This window comes from Thamnophis sirtalis, unplaced genomic scaffold, assembly GCF_051295495.1.
Source record: "Thamnophis sirtalis isolate CommonGarterSnake01/CBP01778 unplaced genomic scaffold, rThaSir2_p1.2 scaffold_13, whole genome shotgun sequence".
Taxonomy (NCBI): domain Eukaryota; kingdom Metazoa; phylum Chordata; class Lepidosauria; order Squamata; family Natricidae; genus Thamnophis; species Thamnophis sirtalis.
In genome coordinates this window covers 2,834,016-2,851,322 of record NW_028261393.1, presented here as the reverse complement: position 1 = coordinate 2,851,322, position 17,307 = coordinate 2,834,016, and the positions used below count along the sequence as shown (strand labels likewise).

Genomic DNA, 17,307 nt, shown 5'->3' with positions numbered 1-17,307 from the left:
TCCCAGAAGCTTCTTCAGCTCTGACTGGATGGTGGGGAAGGGAAGGATTTATCCTCCTTGCAGACAGCTGGTCCTTTGCATCCTTTGAGAGGGTCGTTGAGGCCACTCGGAGGCTTCTCTGTGTCCCCAGGCTCAGCTGAGCCGTGCAAATGGGGGTGGGGGCTTCCCCACCATCCCGTCAGAGCCGAAGAAGCTTCTTAGATGAGAAGCAAAACATCTTCAAGGAAACCCAGAAAAAAACAAACACCTTTGGGACAACCGTGAGCTGGACGACTGAGAATCCCCCTGGACATCCGTCTCTCCTTCAGGTTGCCAGAAAACTCAACCCTAACAAATAAACAATATCAACGATAAGAAAGCGGACGCAGAGATCCAGTTTCTCTGACCGTTACAGCTGACCAAATCCTGCTCTGACCTCACTGAGCAGAAACCGCGTTCAAGATTCCTTAAGCCAGGGGTGTCAAACACAAAGCCCGCGGGCCAAATCTGGCTCACGGGATGCTAAGATCTGGCCCGCGGGGCCGCCCTGGAAACATCGAAGGACAGGCCCACTGTGCCTCTGCCAGAGCAAATGGAGTTCGGGAGGCCCGCATGCGGCCCACCCGGGCTCCGTTTATGGCTGTGACGGCTCCTGCAGCCCTCTGCCAGCAAAAACGGAGGAGGCTGCGCACACAGAGGGCTGCAGGAGGCCATTGCAGCCGAGAACGGAGTCCCGGGGGGCTCCGCGCGGCCTCCTTGAGCTCTGTTTTTGCTGCCAGAGGACTGCTGTCGCAGCCCAAAACTGAGCTTTGATGAGGGACGTCAAACTGGCCACGCCGACCCTGGCCACGCCCACCCTAGCCACACCGCTGCTCCCCCCCTTTGGAACGAGCTCCCCGTAGAGATTCGTACCCTCTCCACCGTCCAGGCCTTCCGCACAGCCTTGAAGAACTGGCTCGCCCGTCAGGCCTGGGGATAAGGATTGCTACCCCGCCCGAATGTTGTATGCATGTTGCTCATTATTTTATTATGTGTTGTTGTCTCAACGTTCTATCCCCCCTTCCCTGGTTTTCTGTGCGCCGCCCTGAGTCCCCTCAGGGAAAAGGGCGGCCTACAAATGCAAATAAACCTCTATAAACCTCTATAACCCCCCCCCCCCGCCGCTCCCCGAGGCCAAACACAACCCTGATGTGGCCCTCAATGAAATTGAGTTTGACACCTCTGCCTTCAGCCCACCTCACTTTCTCATCTTTGGCTCTTCAACGGGGTTCTTCCGGGAGTGATTTCCCTCTTTGTCTCCTTTCCGCTTGACCGCAGGCCGCGTGGCTCGGGCCGTGGCGTCTCCCGGGCAGCACTTGCTGGGGGCGGACGACGTGGTGAGCTGCTGCCTGGATTTGAGCGTTCCCAGCATCTCTTTCCGTATTAATGGCTTCCCGGTGCAAGGCATGTTTGAGAACTTCAACCTGGACGGGCTTTTCTTCCCCGTGATCAGCTTCTCGGCCGGCATCAAGTAAGTTTATCCGCCCCGGTAGGGTGAAAAATGAGACCTACGGATCTCCCTCGAAAAATGAGACCTACGGGTCTCCCTCGACTTACGACTGATCCATTTAGTGAGAGAGAGAGAAGTATCTGCCTCTACTTAGGATCGAACTTACAGCCTCCTGATTGGGAGGCGAGAGCTGCGCCTCTTCTAGCCCACCGCCATGAATGAACAAGCGCCTCTATGTTTTCCCTCCCTGCCAGAGTGCGCTTCCTCCTGGGGGGTCGCCACGGAGAGTTCAAATTCCTGCCGCCCCCAGGCTACGCTCCCTGCTACGAGGGTGTCCTCCCCCGGGAGAAGCTGCGCGTGGAGCCCATCAAGGAGTACAAGCACGACATCAACGGCATCCGGAACCTCCTGGGGCCGACCCAGTCCTTGTCCCACACGTCCTTCACCCCCTACCCTGTGGATACCGTCCAGGTAGGGACATCCTGGCTTCCTTGGGGCAGAGAAACCGAGGACAGAATGTGGAAAGAGGCAATTTTAGGGCCTGGAGAGAAAACAGTCATTAGTGTGACTGCTGGCAGAACCTATGGGCACTTTCGCATTCTCCCACTCTCCTTCCTTCCTTCCTTCCTACCTCCCTTCTTTCCCACCCTTCTTCTTTCCTCCCTCCCTGCTACACCTTCCTTCCTCCCTCCCTCCTTCCTTCCCTCCCTCCCCCTCCCTCCTTCCTTCCCTCCCTCCCTCCTTCCTTCCTTCTTTCCCTCCCTTCTTCTTTCCTCCCTCCCTCCCTTCTTCCTTCCTTCTTTCCTCCCTCCTTCCTTTCTCCTTCCCTCGCTCCCTCCTTCCTCCCTTCAGTCTTCCCCTCCTTCCTTCCTTCCTTCTTTCCCTCACTCCCCCCTTCCTTCCCTCCCTCCCCCTCCCTCCCTTCTTTCCCTCCCTCCTTCCTTCCTTCCCTCCCTCTCTGTCCCACCCTCCTTCCTTCCTCCCTCCCTTCCTTTCTTCCTCCCCTCCCTGCCCCCCTCCCTCCCTCCCTTCTTCCTTCCTTCCTCCCTCCTTCCTTCCTCCTTCCCTCCCTCCCTCCCACCCTTCTTCCTCCCTTCCTTCTTTCCCTCCCTTCTTCTTTCCTCCCTCCCTCCCTGCCCCACCCTCCCTCCTTCCTTTCTTCCTCCCTCCTCCCTCCCTCCCTTCCCTCCTTCCTCCCTTCCTTCTTTCCCTCCCCCCTTCCTTCCTTCCCTCCCTCCCCCTCCATCCTTCCCTCCTTTCTTCCCTCCCTCCTCCCTCCCTCCTCCCTCCCTCCCTCCTTCCTCCCTCCTTTCCCTCCCTTCTTCTTTCCTCCCTCCCTCCCTGCCCCATCCTCATCCCTCCCTTCCTTCCTTCCTTCCTTCCTTCCTTCCTTCCTTCCTTCCTTCCTTCCTTCCTTCCTCCCTTCTTCCTTCCTTCCTTCCCTCCTTCCTTTTTTCCCTCCTTCCCTTCCTCTCTCTCACACCTATAGAAATAAATCCATTCTCCTGGTTGATGGATTGATAATCAACGTACCTAATCAAACAAACTGGAATTAATATGCATATGACAAGTATGATTGAAATGGGGGGTGAGGGGAATGGTGGTTATACTCTAGTTTAAGAAAAGCTGAGATCTTGATCACAGGTAGTCCTCGACTTGCAACCATAGTTGAGCCCCAAATTTCTGTCGCTGGGGGAGTCCTTGGTTAAGTGAATCTGGCTGGGGAATTCTGGGAGCTGAAGTCCGCCAGGCTTAAAGTTGCCAAGGTAGGAGACCCCTGATATCTGCTACCGAGGCCTGTAAAACCATCATCTGTGGCTTACATTATGGTCTAATGTAAATGCTACTAAAAACAGCCTTTTAATAGCCTCCTCCTCATTCTTTTCCTTTTTTCCTTTTAATCCCCACAGATCGTATTGCCTCCACACCTTGAGAAAGTCCGGGAGAAATTGGCAGAGAATATCCACGAACTGTGGGCCCTCACTCGCATCGAGCAGGGGTGGATCTACGGGCCGGTGAGTTCTGCTCTCCGGGAACCAGAGATTGGAAGTTGCCGTGCCTTCCCACGTGGGGCAGCAAGAAGGAGCGTGTCGCCTTCGGTGTCCTTGACAAGCCACAACGGCAACGGGCTCCTAGCTACGCCGTCGCACGAGGGATGCCAGATTTGTCATCCCTGTCGTTGGCGGAATAGGGATGGTAGCCCGGGTGACGCCAGATCCCTTTTCGCCTCCCGATGAAATTGTGACAAGGATTTCCCTGATCCACCATTGTTTAAATCTCAGGTCCGTGATGACAACAAACACCTGCATCCTTGTTTGTTGGATTTCCACAGCCTTCCCGAGCCGGAGCGCAATTATAACCTTCAGATGTCCGGGGAGACCCTCAAGTGAGTGATGGGGATGGGGAGGGCGGGAATCCCTGGGAGATCCTTTGAAATGGGTCAGGATCTACTCACACTTCTGTAGCCCAGATCTTTGGCTTATAGCCCGTGATGGAGATCGTGTGGACATTTAGATAAAGGTTGCTTAGCAGTGACGGACGAGGAATTTGGAAGCATGAAGGAAGCATGGTCCTTGATGCTCTCTGAGCTTGGTTGTTTCCCTGCAGACATTTCATAACCCATCTAGGGCTAAAAGGGAGTGGGGTTTCTGGAGAGGAGGAGGAAGAAGAGGAGGACTGTGGGGTCTTTGATGCTCTCTGAGCTTGGTGGTTTTCTTGCAGATGTTTCATGACCCAACTAGGTAACATCAACAGTGCTAGAAGAGAGGGGGGGTTGTGGGGAAGAAGAGGGGAGGAGGAGAATGATGAAGGGGAGGAAGAAGAGGAGGAAGAGAGGACTGCAGAGTCCTTGATGCTCTCTGAGCTTGGTGGTTTTCTTGCAGATGTTTCATGTAGGTAACACCATCAGGGCTAGAAGAGGGGGGATTGTGGGGAAGAGGAGGGGAGGAGGAGAATGATGAAGGGGAGGAAGAGGAGGAGGAAGAAGAAGAGGGCTCTGAGGTCTTTGATGATCTCTGAGCTTGGTGGTTTTCTTGCAGACGTTTCATAACCCAACTAGGTAACACCATCAGTGTTAGAAGAGAGGGGGGTTGTGGGGAAGAAGAGGGGAGGAGGAGAATGATGAAGGGGAGGAAGAGGAGGAGGAGGAAGAGGACTATGGGGTCCTTGATGCTCTCTGAGCTTGGTGGTTTTCTTGCAGACGTTTCATGACCCAACTAGGTAACATCATCAGTGCTAGAAGAGAGGGGGGTTGTGGGGAAGAGGAGGGGAGGAGGAGAATGATGAAGGGGAGGAAGAGGAGGAGGAAGAAGAGGACTGTGGGGTCCTTGGTGCTCTCTGAGCTTGGTTGTTTCCCTGCAGACATTTCATAACCCAACTAGGTAACATCATCAGGGCTAAAAGGGAGTGGGGTTTGTTTATATATTTGTGCAGTCAGTGTTGGTGGGAATGTTCTCGGAGATTTCTTGGTTAACCCACTGTTTACTATAAGCTTACTTGTCTGGGTTGGTAGTTCCTTGATTGGGGTGCAGTTTGCTCCTTAACTGTTGGTCCAGTGTGGGAAGCTCAATCAATCAGTATAGAGCTGGAAGGGACCTTGGAGGTCTTCTAGTCCAACCCCCTGCTCAAGCAGGAGACCCTACACCATTTCAGACAAGTGACTGTCCTGTTAAAAAACCTCCAGTGATGAAGCACCTACAACTTCTGGTGGCAAGTCGTTCCACTGGTTAATTGCCCTCACCGTTAGGAAGTTTCCCCGTAAGCTGCAAATGTAGTGTTTCAATCCGTTGGGTAACCATTTAGTTTCTCAACGCAGCACAGATGTGGTGGGGTGTCCTTGGGGCTTGAAGCGTCTTGCGCAATCTTTGCTACCCGAATGAGGAGTGTGGCTTAGCTCTCTCCCCCCCCCACGCACTTCAAATGATTAACATCTGGTCTCTTCCTTTCTAGGACCTTGCTAGCTCTGGGCTGCCATGTGGGGATGGCGGATGAGAAAGCCGAAGAGAACCTCAAGAAAACCAAGCTGCCTAAAACGTAACCGGTTTGGCTTCAGTGTGTTGAGTGTGTAGAGCAGGGGTGTCAAACTCGATTTCATTAAAGGCCGCGTCAGGGTTGTGTTTGACCTCTGCGTGGCCTGGGCGTGGCCAGCTAGACAGCATTCATATCGAGGGCGCCTGTGGTGGTGGCCCGAGTGTTCCGCCACGTTAGTGGTGGGTTTCAAAAATTTTTCGAACCTACTCTGTGGGTGGGGCCTCCTTTGTGGGAGTGGCTTGTTGGCCATGTGTTTCCTTTCTTTCTTTCTTTCTTTCTTTCTTTCTTTCTTTCTTTCTCTCTCTCTCTCTCTTTCCTTCCTTTTGTCTCTCTGTCCCTTTTTCCTTTTTGTCTTTCATATCGCGCTCACTTTTTCTTTTTTCTTTTTTTCATTTCTTCCTTTCTCTTCCTCTTTCTCTTTCTTTCTCTCTCTGTGTGTGTGTGTGTATGTGTGTGTCAGTGGTGGGTTTCAAAAAATTTTCGAACCTACTCTGTGGGTGGGGCCTCCTTTGTGGAAGTGGCTTGTTGGCCATGTGTTTCCTTTCTTTCTTTCTTTCTTTCTTTTCTTTCTTTCTTTCTTTCTTTCTTTCTCTCTCTCTCTCTCTCTCTCTCTCTCTCTCTCTCCTTCCTTTTGTCTCTCTGTCCCTTTTTCCTTTTTGTCTTTCATATCGCTCTCACTTTTTCTTTTTTCTTTTTTTCATTTCTTCCTTTCTCTTCCTCTTTCTCTTTCTCTCTCTGTGTGTGTGTGTGTGTGTGTCAGTGGTGGGTTTCAAAAAATTTTGGAACCTCTTCTGTAGGTGTGGCCTGCTTTCTGGTGGAACCTCTTCTAACCGGTTCGGTAGATTAGAAGAACCGGTTCTACCACTACTCTACCTACTCTGTGGGTGTGGCCTCCTTTGTGGGAGTGGCTTGCTGGCCATGTGACCTGGTGGGAGTGGCTTGCCAGCCATGTGTTTTCTCTCTCTCTCTCTCTCTCTCTCTCTCTCTCTCTCTCTCCTTCCTTTTGTCTCTCTGTCCCTTTTTCCTTTTTTTCTTTCATCTCACTCTCACTTTTTCTTTCTTTTTTTCTTTTTTTCTTTCTTCCTTTCTTTCTCTTTCTCTCTCTGTGTGAGTCTGTGTGTGTGTGTGTGGTGGGTTTCAAAAATTTTTGGAACCTCTTCTGTAGGTGTGGCCTGCTTTCCGGGTCCCACTGGTGGAACCTCTTCTAACCGGTTCGGTAGATTTGACGAACCGGTTCTACCAAACTGGTGCGAACTGGTAGGAACCCACCTCTGCGCCACGTGTGCCGTAGGTTCGCCATCACGGGCCGATAGCGTTTTAAGAGTCCCATCCTTTGCAGGTACATGATGTCCAACGGCTACAAGCCAGCACCCTTGGATCTCAACCACATCAAGCTCACCCCAGCCCAGAACACCTTGGTGGACAAGCTGGCTGAGAACGGACACAACGTCTGGGCCAGGGACCGGGTCCAACAGGGCTGGACGTACAGCATGGTGCAGGTATGGGACTACGGAGGAAAGGATTTTCTGGGGCAGCAGTCCCCAACCTGTCTAGCTTGGGAGCCCGACGGCGGGGGTGGTAGAGAGTGGCGATAGTTCCCTGCGAGTGGTACGCGGGGGAACATGAGCGTGCACAGCTACAATTGTGTGAGCGGCAGGTACGCGCTCTATAAAGAGAGTGGAGTTTCGCGCACAAGCACAAGCGGCCGCCACTTGCGCGAGGGGAGCTTTGCGCGCCTGCATTACGTGCACCCACCGCTTGTGCGCCCTGGTTGCTAACAGGCTGCAGCTCCATAGTGGGCTGCAGCCCAGGGGTGGGGGACCCGTACCATATAGGGTCTCAGCGTTCCGAGGAACACATCCAAAGAAATCAGAACTCCGAGGCAGGAAGGTCCCTCAAAGGACGTGTTCCGTGACCTGACAATTGCGCGATAGACATATGCGTGCCGACAAAATATTGCCGATTAAAATGCAACATCAAAATCGCGCCGACAAATTCGCGCCGGCAAATTCACGCCGACAAATTCGCAATGATAAAATCGCGACAACAAAAGCGCGATGACAAGCACAATAAAATCGAAAAAATTAGGGTTAGGGTTAGGGCGATTTTGTCGTCGCGCATTTGTTGTCGCGCTATTGTCGAAAATCAATTAGCGATTTTGACGGCGCTCATTCGTCCGTCGCGGTTTTGTCGGCGCGCATATGCCTATCGCGCATTTGTCGGTGAACCGACGTGTTCATTGGATAGATCATATTGGCACGGCTAGTGAAAACCAACTCTGAAGTTTCCCGCGGTTGTAGCATAATTAAAAGAGTAACTGTTCATAGACTTGTATGTCCTCCTTGGGCTTGTAGGACATCAAAAACAGGCGTAACCCCCGTCTGGTACCCTACCACCTCCTCGATGAGAGGACCAAGAAGACGAACCGAGACAGCTTGCGGGAAGCAGTGCGGACCCTCCTTGGCTACGGATACAACATTGAACCCCCAGATCAGGAAGCCAGTGAGTCTCCTTCCGTTCTTCGGCTTTTGGTTTCTACTCCTTGGCATCGGATTAAGAGATTAACAGAGCTGGAAGGGATCTTGTAGGTCATCTAGTCCAACCCCTTGCCCAAGCAGGGGACCCTACACCATTTCTGACAGATGGCAGTCCAGTGTCTTCTTGAAAGTCTCAAGTGATGAAGCTCCCACAACTTCCACAGGCAACCTGTTCCATTTTTCTCACCATCAGGAAATTCCGCCTCATTTTCCAGGTTGAATCCCTCCTTGATCAGTTTCCGTCCATTATTCCTTGTCTGGCCTTCGGGTGCTTTGGAAAATAACTTGACACCCCCCTCCTCTCTGTGGCAGCCCCTCAAATATTGGAACGCTGCTATCATGTCTCCCCTGGTCCTTCTCTTCACTAGACTAGCCAGGCCCAGTTCCTGCAAATGTTCATCATACGTTTTAGCCTTTAGGTTTAATTCACTGATTCTTTGATTACATTTATATGCCACCCAGCTCTGGGCAGCTTACAAACTTCATAAAGACAGAGGTACAAAACATTTAAACCCAAAATATTAAATAAACCAAAATTAATTAGAGCAGCCCAGAGTTGTTATATCAGCAGCATAAACATTTAATAAATAAGTAAGTTAAAAACCAGATTACTCTGACGTATAATATGGTTGCAGGAATTGAGTAGGACTGCTTTAATGGAAAGAAGGGTTAGAAGTGAGGTGAGAGCAGTCTTCCAATATCTCAGGGGTTGCCCCAAAGAAGAGGGAGTCAAGCTATTCTCCAAAGCACCTGAGGGCAGGACAAGAAGCAATGGGTGGAAACTCATCAAGGAGAGACGCAACCTGGAATTAAGGAGAAATTTCTTGACAGTGAGAACAATGAATCAGTGGAACAACTTGCCTCCAGAAGTTGTGAATGCCCCAACACTGGAGTTACTCAACAGAGATTAGGCAGCCATTTGTCTGAAAAGCTATAGGGTCTCTGTTGTGGCCCAGCAGGAGCCATTGGAGCTGCCACCAGACTCCGACAGCAAGAGGCCCTATGAGTCGGCTCTGGAGGATGTGGAGGACCCTGGACAGGGTTCCGACTCTGAGCAGGGTGCAGAGAGGCTGGTTGGCCACCAGGAGGCACCTGAGCCTTGGACCAGTAGGGAGGAGACAAGGGAGAGTGAGCCGGACGCCAGCAGTGCGTTGTTCCTGGATGCCCGGCACCGAAGAGCTGATAGGCGTCAGGAACAGTTGCGCAGTCACAGGAGATAATTGCACTCAGCTGGTGGTAATTAGGCTCCTCTCAAGACTATAAGAGGAATGCTTGTGCACACACACGGTTGCAGGAGTCAACGCATTGACTAAAAGTTGGAGAACTTTTGTGGCTAGCTTGGCAGGCTGGATTGCTGCCAAGGCTTGTCTGTGCTGGATTGCTGCCAAGGACCTGTCTGTCTTTTAATAAATTCCTTAAAGTATCTTTGGCTCTCGGAGTGCTTTGGTGTGGGATGAGGGGGGTCAGAACAGGTCTCCTACTTGAGCAAGGAGTTGGACTAGAAGACCTCCAAGCTTATTTCCAACTCAAGTGGACTTACTTAAGTGGAGGTGGGATGTTCTTTCTAGACCACTAACCCCCTTGAGGGTCTCCCCTTTGTCTTGCTCTTCCATCTCCCCGTCTTCTTGGTCTCTGAACAGCTCTAGAACTGACCAAGGGCCGGCTGGAAAAAGTCCGCATTTTCCGTGCCGAGCAGTTCTACGCGGTGAAGTCGGGCAAGTGGTACTTTGAATTTGAGGCCGTCACCACTGGCGAGATGCGGGTGGGGTGGGCCCGCCCGGATGTGCGGCCGGACGTGGAGCTGGGAGCCGACGACCTCGCCTATGTCTTCAACGGGCATCGGGTGAGTCTGGGCTGCTTCCTCCTCTTCCTCCTGGGCCGGCCCCTCGTCTTCTTCTCGTTCCCTTTCTCTAAAGCATCCCTTCCGTTTGTCTCCGTCCCGCAGGGTCAGCGTTGGCACCTAGGGAGTGAGCCTTTTGGTCGCCCGTGGCAACCGGGAGACGTGGTCGGGTGCATGATTGACCTGACGGATAACCATATCATGTTCACACTGAACGGGGAGATGCTGATCAGTGACTCGGGGTCAGAGCTAGCCTTCAAAGAAATAGAGACCGAAAATGGTAAGCAAGAGTGTTTCCCGAACCTCAGGCCCTTGTTCCTTCAGAGGCTGAACAACCTTTATGGTCATTTTCCCCTCTACACAATGGCACACATTAGCAATAGCAATAGCCCTTAGACTTATATACTGCTTCACAGTGCTTTCCAGCCCTCTCTAAGCGGTTTACAGAGTCGGCCTCTTGCCCCCAACAAATCTGGGTCCTCATTTGACCCACCTCGGAAGGACGGAAGGCTGAGTCACGCTTGAGCCGGTCAGGATTGAACTCATGGCAGTGGGCAAAGTTAGCCTGCAATACCATTCTAACCACTGTGCCATCAGGGCTCCTATTGCAACATCCAATCAACTACAGCAATAGCACTTAGACTTATATACTGCTTTACAGTGCGTTAACAGCCCTCTCTAAGCGGTTTACAGAGTCGGCCTCTTGCCCCCAACAATCCGGGTCCTCATTTAACCCACCTCGGAAGGGCGGAAGGCTGAGTCAACCTTGAGCCTGGTGAGATTCGAACTGGCAGTCAGCAGAAGTAGCCTGCAGTACTGCACTCTAACCACTGTGGCACCGTTAAAATAAAATGCCAACATACCACCCTCAAAATAACAATAGCAATACAGTAAGAGCAGAGCCATCCTCCAAAAACCATCCAAATTATACAAAAATGACACCAAAGTTTACAATCCACACCTACATGCATGTTCATCGCAATCCATCTCGAATGCATGGCAGAAAAAAAGAGTCTGGAGGGTTAATAAGGTGGGTACCATATGGCAGGGGTGTCAAACTCGATTTCGTTGAGGGCCACATCAGGATTGTGTTTGACTTCGGTGGGGGCCCAAGCTCTCTGCGGGCTCAAGAGCTCCATTTTCGGTTGCAACAGCTTCCCGCAACTGTCTGCCAGCAAAACAGAGCTCAGTAGGATGGTAGGCCAGTCGTTTGCCATTTCCAGGTTGCCCCTATGGGGCAGATCTAAACATCTTGTGGGCCCACAGACCTTGCGTTTGACACCCCTGGTGTATGGTATAAAGCTATTAGAGAACTTAGTTGTTCTGCTTCAGACGTCCAATCATCCTTTCCACTGTCCTCACCACTCTGCACAGCCTTCCTGTCCGACACTGGTGGAGGCTGAATGTTTGTTTATTCATTGTCGGGAACCCAAGTTCATCGTTTTCCTCCCCATCTTTTACAGGCTTCATCCCAGTGTGCAGCTTGGGCCTGTCCCAGGTGGGAAGACTCAACTTGGGTCAAGATGTCAGCAGCCTTCGCTATTTCACCATCTGCGGTCTTCAAGAAGGTTACGAACCCTTTGCGATCAACACGAAGCGGGAAGTCACCATGTGGTTCAGCAAAAGCTTGCCTCAGTTTTCCCCCGTGCCCGATGAGCACCCTCACTACGAGGTGAGTCGAAGGGGCGGAGCCTTGGAGTGTGACCCCTGCAGAAGGTGTGTGCTTTGGGACTCAAATGTTGACAAGAAGAGCTCCATATTTGAGAGGCAACCATGGCAGCAAGAGGACATTCTGTAGTGGGAGGGATTTACGAACAAGATACATTTGGGTTGGCTCGGTGAGGAGAAAGGGGCCGCCATTTTGAACGACTGGGCGCTAGAAGGGTTTTTCGAAGCTTGGTAGGTGCCACCTGAGGGAGCTTCATGAGCCAGATAGTGGCCTGGCACGAAGAAAATGTGGCCATAAAAACGATCACGTAATTACAGAACAGGTGAGACAAAGGTACTAATGGTAGCATCTATGAGGATTGGTTTGTTGTAGGACAAGAGTGTGGTTGAACTCACGACTGAAGTGAGGTGAGAGACTTTGCATGGCTGAGGGGAAGTGTAGCCATTGGGATATTGGTTTGGAAGCTGGTGTCTCCTACAAATGTTCCTCTGATGCCACCTCCATGTCTATCAGTGGTGGGTTTCAAAAAAATTTCGAACCTACACTGTGGGTGTGGCCTCTTTTGTGGGAGTGGCTTGCCGGCAATGTGACCTGGTGGGAGTGGCTTGCTGGCCATGTGTTTGTTTTCTTTCTTTCTTTACTTCTTTCTTTCTTTCTTTCTTTCTTTCTTTCTTTCTTTCTCTCTCTCTCTCTCTCTCCTTCCTTTTGTCTCTCTGTCCCTTTTTCCTTTTTTCTTTCATCTCACTTTTTCTTTCTTTTTTCTTTTTTCTTTTTTCTTTATTTCTTTATTTCTTTCTTCCTTTCTTACTCTTTCTCTTTCTGTGTGTGTGTGTGTCAGTGGTGGGTTTCAAATTTTTTTGGAACCTCTTCTGTAGGTGTGGCCTGCTTTCTGGTGGAACCTCTTCTAACCAGTTCGGTAGATTTGACGAACTGGTTCTACCGAACTGGTAGGAACCCACCTCTGATGTCTATGTAACCTGTCAGAAGATTAGTAACATTGAGCAAATTAAATTATACCACTTATCTTTCCACTAACGAATATCTGTTTATAAGTTCTGGAGGACTCTAAAGAAGGGTTCTCCATAATACTTTGAAAAAACTGTCGAGGAAGATTAGGATGAGCCTGGGAAGAAGGTGGCCCATTGCTACTCTAACCTTCTGCTTTGGTCCTCCGCGGGCAGGTGTCACGGATTGATGGCACCGTGGACAACCCGCCGTGCCTAAAGCTGACGCACCGGACCTTCGGCTCCCAGAATGCCGTTGTGGAACTCCTCTTCCTGCGTCTCAGTATGCCAGTGGAGTTCCACGAAAAGTTTCAAGGTCACCGCCGGCACCACTCCGCTCACTCACGCGCTCACCATCCCTGAAGATGACGTCAAGGAGGTTGACCTTGACTCCGAATATGAGCAGTTGAAGAAGACCGCCAGCCGCAAGGAAGCCGAGGAAGGCGAGAAGGAGAAACAAGGCCCAGGTTCCCCGGCCACCCATAAGGAGTCGCCCAAAGAGAATGAGAAGGATTCCTCCAACGAGAAAAGCAAAGCCAAAAGAGGGTAAGAAGAACTCCATGGAAAAATCTTTCTAGGCTGCATAGAGGGGTAGAATCAAGATCGTGTGAAGTGTTAATACCACTTTATAAGGCCTTGGGAAGGCCACACTTGGAATATTTGCATCCAGTTTTGGTCGCCACGATGTCAAAAACACGTTGAGACTCTAGAAAGAGTGCAGAGAAGAGCAACAAAGAGGATTAGAGGTCTGGAGGCTAAAACATACGAAGAACGGTTGCAGGAACTGGGTATGTCTAGTTTGATGAAAAGAAGGACTAGGGGAGACATGATAGCAGTCTTCCAATATCTCAGGGGCTGCCACAAAGAAGAGGGAGTCAAGCTATCCTCCAAAGCACCTGGGAGTAGAACAAGAAGCAATGGGTGGAAACTAATCAAGGAGAGAAGCAACTTAGAAGGGAGGAGAAATTTCCTGACAGTTAGAACAATTAATCAGTGGAACAGAAGTTGCCTCCAGAAGTTGAATGCTCCAACAGTGGAGGTTTTTAAGAAGATGTTGGAGAACCATTTGTCTGAAATGGTATAGGGTTTCCTGCCTAGACAGGGGGTTGGACTGGAAGACCTCCAAGGTCACTCTGCTATTCTATTCTATCTCCTAGTTGGGGGATGATTGGGTTCGAAAGGAATGATGAAAAAGATCTTTAGATATCGGAGTGGGAGAAGAAGCATTCTTGGTGTGGAAGGATATCAACATGATCAGATACATATTGATTCTGAACTAGTTCCGACAGAGTTGAGCGGGGTTCATTTCCAAGAAGTCTGTCTGGAGAAAATCAGGGTGGGACATCTTAGATGATTGGTCTACAGCCCTTTCTGATCGTGCTCTCCTTCCCATTACTTCAGCTTCTTGTTCAAAGCCAAGAAAGCCACCACCCTCATTACCCCTGCCCCCGTAGTCCCCACGGTACATCGGCTTGAAGAGGAAGTGGTTCCCGATGACCGGGATGATCCAGAAATCATCATGAACACCACAACGGTAACAGGGACTTGGCTATCTAGTGACTTAGTACAATGCTGCTGAGCTGGCATTTTTTTCAGATTTGTTTGCAATGCACTGTGGTGGAGTGGAGTCTGGATTCCCAGAGGAGAGATGTTGCATTCCAGAGGAGTAAGAGACAAGTTGCATTCCAGAGGAGATAACGAAGTTAAGATAGTTTGGTTGGGAGGGTGAAGATAGCTCCTGTTCTGACCTAGGCTTCACAAAATCACAAAGCAGGCTCCTTGTCCCGACAAAGCTAGTGTGAATTCCTCTCATTCGCATCCACCAAAGTCCCGGCAAACAGTCTTTCAAGGGTGAATTTACAACCACAGACCTTATCAGACTTGGAGAGCTGCCAGGCCGATATCTTCCAAACGCAACGGATGTACAAGAAAATACTTGGCAAGGAGTCTCTGAGAGTCACGAACAAATCTTCACACTAATTAAGCGAACTAATTGTCTCCTGCAAACTCCACTCCCCTTTCGCTCCCCTTTATTCCCTATGGGAGGGGCCAGGGCAGGGTACTGCTGGTTCGCTTCGCCCGTGCTTTGTGCCCCGAACCTGTGCAAACCAGTAGCAACCCCACCTCTGGGAGGGGCCATTCACCGTCCACTTGTGTCGTTATTCCTGAGTTGGCCCTTGTTCTTTAACAGTTCCCTTCTCCTGGCAGCTCTGCGCATGCACACATCGAGAACAGGCTCCAGCTGTTCTTCTGCCCCACTGATGTCTGACTCTGAAGGCAGCTGATAACTGTCGGACGGCCCTGGCCCCCTCTCTGCCTCCGACACAGGGCCCTCAACGGAGCCTTCCCCAGACTCCAGGACTGGCCCCAACCTCCTCACTGTCTGAGTATGCCACCAGCTCCACTGACCACTGGCGGGCTATAACAGCTCCTCCCTAGAAGTTCTCAGAGTCCATCTTTAAAGATGCCAGTATTCAGTTTCGCATGAGTTTGATATAAGGCTCCTAAACCCAAGAAAAGACACACACAGTTACTTCTAAGCAGTTCGAAGTTGTTCATCACCTATCCATCAAAACTTTGACAGCCTCCGAGAACTTCCGGGTAGGAGCAGTCTTAACCCTCTTCCTCCCTACCAAGCAAGCTTAACCTTGCTGTCTCTTATTCCTCTGGAGTAAGGGTCGCGGTGGTTCAGCGGCTAAGACGCTGAGCTTGTCAATCAGAAAAGTCAGCAGTTCGGCGGTTCGAATCCCTAGCGCCACGTAATGGAGTGAGCTCCCGTTAACTTGTCCCAGCTTCTGCCAACCTAGCAGTTGGCAGAAGCAAGTAGAAAAATAGGGACCACCTTTGGTGGGAAGGTAACAGCCTTCCGTGCGCCTTCGGCATTGAGTCATGCCGGCCACATGACCAAGGAGACGTCTTCGGACAGCGCTGGCTCTTCGGCTTTGAAACAGAGATGAGCAATGCCCCCTAGAGTCGGGAACAACTGGCACATCTGTGCGAGGGGAACCTTTATTCCTCTGGAATGGAGCCTCTCTTTCCTGGGAATTTAGACTACATTCCACCACAGCATATTCCGGAAAGGACGTGCTGGATGGGGGCAAAACTAGTGTGTTCTTTTGATAATCTCTTGTCCATGAGTTACTTACAGATTACTTTCGGTCAAGTATTAGTAGTGTTTGCATGAGGAACTCCGCGTCCCACGCCATATTGTTTACCCTTTGCACCTTTCTCTTTCCAACCTAACAGTATTACTACTCGGTCCGGATATTTGCAGGCCAAGAGCCCACTACTGTCTGGGTAGGTTGGGTGACCCCCGATTACCACCAGCATGACATGCACTTCGACCTCACGAAGGTGCGCAATGTCACGGTCACCATGGGCGACGACAAGGGAAACATCCACGACAGGTGAGCATCGTCCAGACCTCCTGTGCTTTACGGATCTGCTACAAGCCCGTTTCCGAGGAATAGTAGCAGATAACAGTAGAGTGGAGATGTGACCAGATGTGGGGGTATTTGAAGAGTCTTTTTTCCGGTTGAACGAAGGTTGAAACTACCTTTGATACCGAAACAAGGGGGGTGCAGTTGCCCAGAAGGATTTGGGAGAAACAGAGGTGTAACTTCAAACCTTCTGGGTCTCCAGTCCAAAGGCTTGTAGTATCTCAACAAAAGGTAGGTTGATAGGTCATGAGCCGCGGTGGCGCAGTGGTTAGAATGCAGCATTGCAGGCTAACTCTGCCCACCGCCAGCAGTTCGTACCTAAACGGCTCAAGGTTGACTCAGCCTTCCATCCTTCCATGTTGGTAAAATGAGGATCCGGGTTGTTGGAAGCAAGAGGCTGATTCTGTAAATCGCTTAGAGAGGGCTGTATGAAGTAGTATATAAGTCTAAGTGGTGGCGCAGTGGTTAGAATGCAGTATTGCAGGCTAAGTCTGCCCACCGCCAGCAGTTCAATTTTGACCGGCTCAAGTTTGACTCAGCCTTCCATCCTTCCATGTTGGTAAAATGAGAATCCAGGTTGTTTAGGGGGGCAAGAGGCTGACTCTGTAAATCGTTTAGAGAAGGCTGTATGAAGTGGTATTGCAGGCTAAGTCTGCCCACCGCCAGCAGTTCAATTTTGACCGGCTCAGATTTGACTCAGCCTTCCATCCTTCCATGTTGGTAAAATGAGGATCCAGGTTGTTTAGGGGGGCAAGAGGCTGACTCTGTAAATCGCTTAGAGAAGGCTGTATGAAGTGGTATTGCAGGCTAAGTCTGCCCACCGCCAGCAGTTCAATTTTGACCGGCTCAGATTTGACTCAGCCTTCCATCCTTCCATGTTGGTAAAATGAGGATCCGGGTTGTTGGGGACAAGAGGCTGACTCTGTAAATCGTTTAGAGAAGGCTGTAAAGCACTATGAAGCGGTATATAAGTCTTAAGTGCTATCTCCATCGTCTCTTACTTCAATAGCATCAAGAGAAGCAACTGCTACATGGTATGGGGAGGGGAGTTTGTCAGCAGTACCCAGCAGACCCGAGTTAGCACGGTGGACCTGGTGATCGGCTGCCTTCTTGATTCGGCCACGGGGCTCATGACTTTCACAGCCAACGGGAAAGAAGTCAACACCTTCTTCCAGGTAAGCGGATTGAGGATACGTTCCCCCAGGAGAATTGATGGGGGCTGATATTTATTAGGGAGGTGTTTGGATGGATGGATAAGAAATCAAGGAAGTATTAATATACAAGTATATGTTGAGGTTCCACCACAAATCTGCGAAGCCC

The 17,307-nt window shown here is 50.7% G+C and overlaps 1 protein-coding gene across 1 annotated transcript in view; it reads left to right on the top strand.

The window, feature by feature from the left end:
• The window catches only part of RYR1 (ryanodine receptor 1), a 159,537-nt gene that overhangs the window by 39,073 nt on the left and 103,157 nt on the right, over positions 1–17,307 (top strand). Inside the window, 15 exon segments of the mRNA XM_087727948.1 lie at positions 1,297–1,489; positions 1,723–1,939; positions 3,379–3,483; positions 3,751–3,854; positions 5,417–5,500; positions 6,837–6,996; positions 7,852–7,999; positions 9,675–9,877; positions 9,980–10,154; positions 11,338–11,546; positions 12,725–12,856; positions 12,858–13,093; positions 13,949–14,081; positions 15,794–15,954; positions 16,997–17,162. Coding sequence (XP_087584074.1) covers positions 1,297–1,489; positions 1,723–1,939; positions 3,379–3,483; positions 3,751–3,854; positions 5,417–5,500; positions 6,837–6,996; positions 7,852–7,999; positions 9,675–9,877; positions 9,980–10,154; positions 11,338–11,546; positions 12,725–12,856; positions 12,858–13,093; positions 13,949–14,081; positions 15,794–15,954; positions 16,997–17,162 — 2,426 coding nt within the window.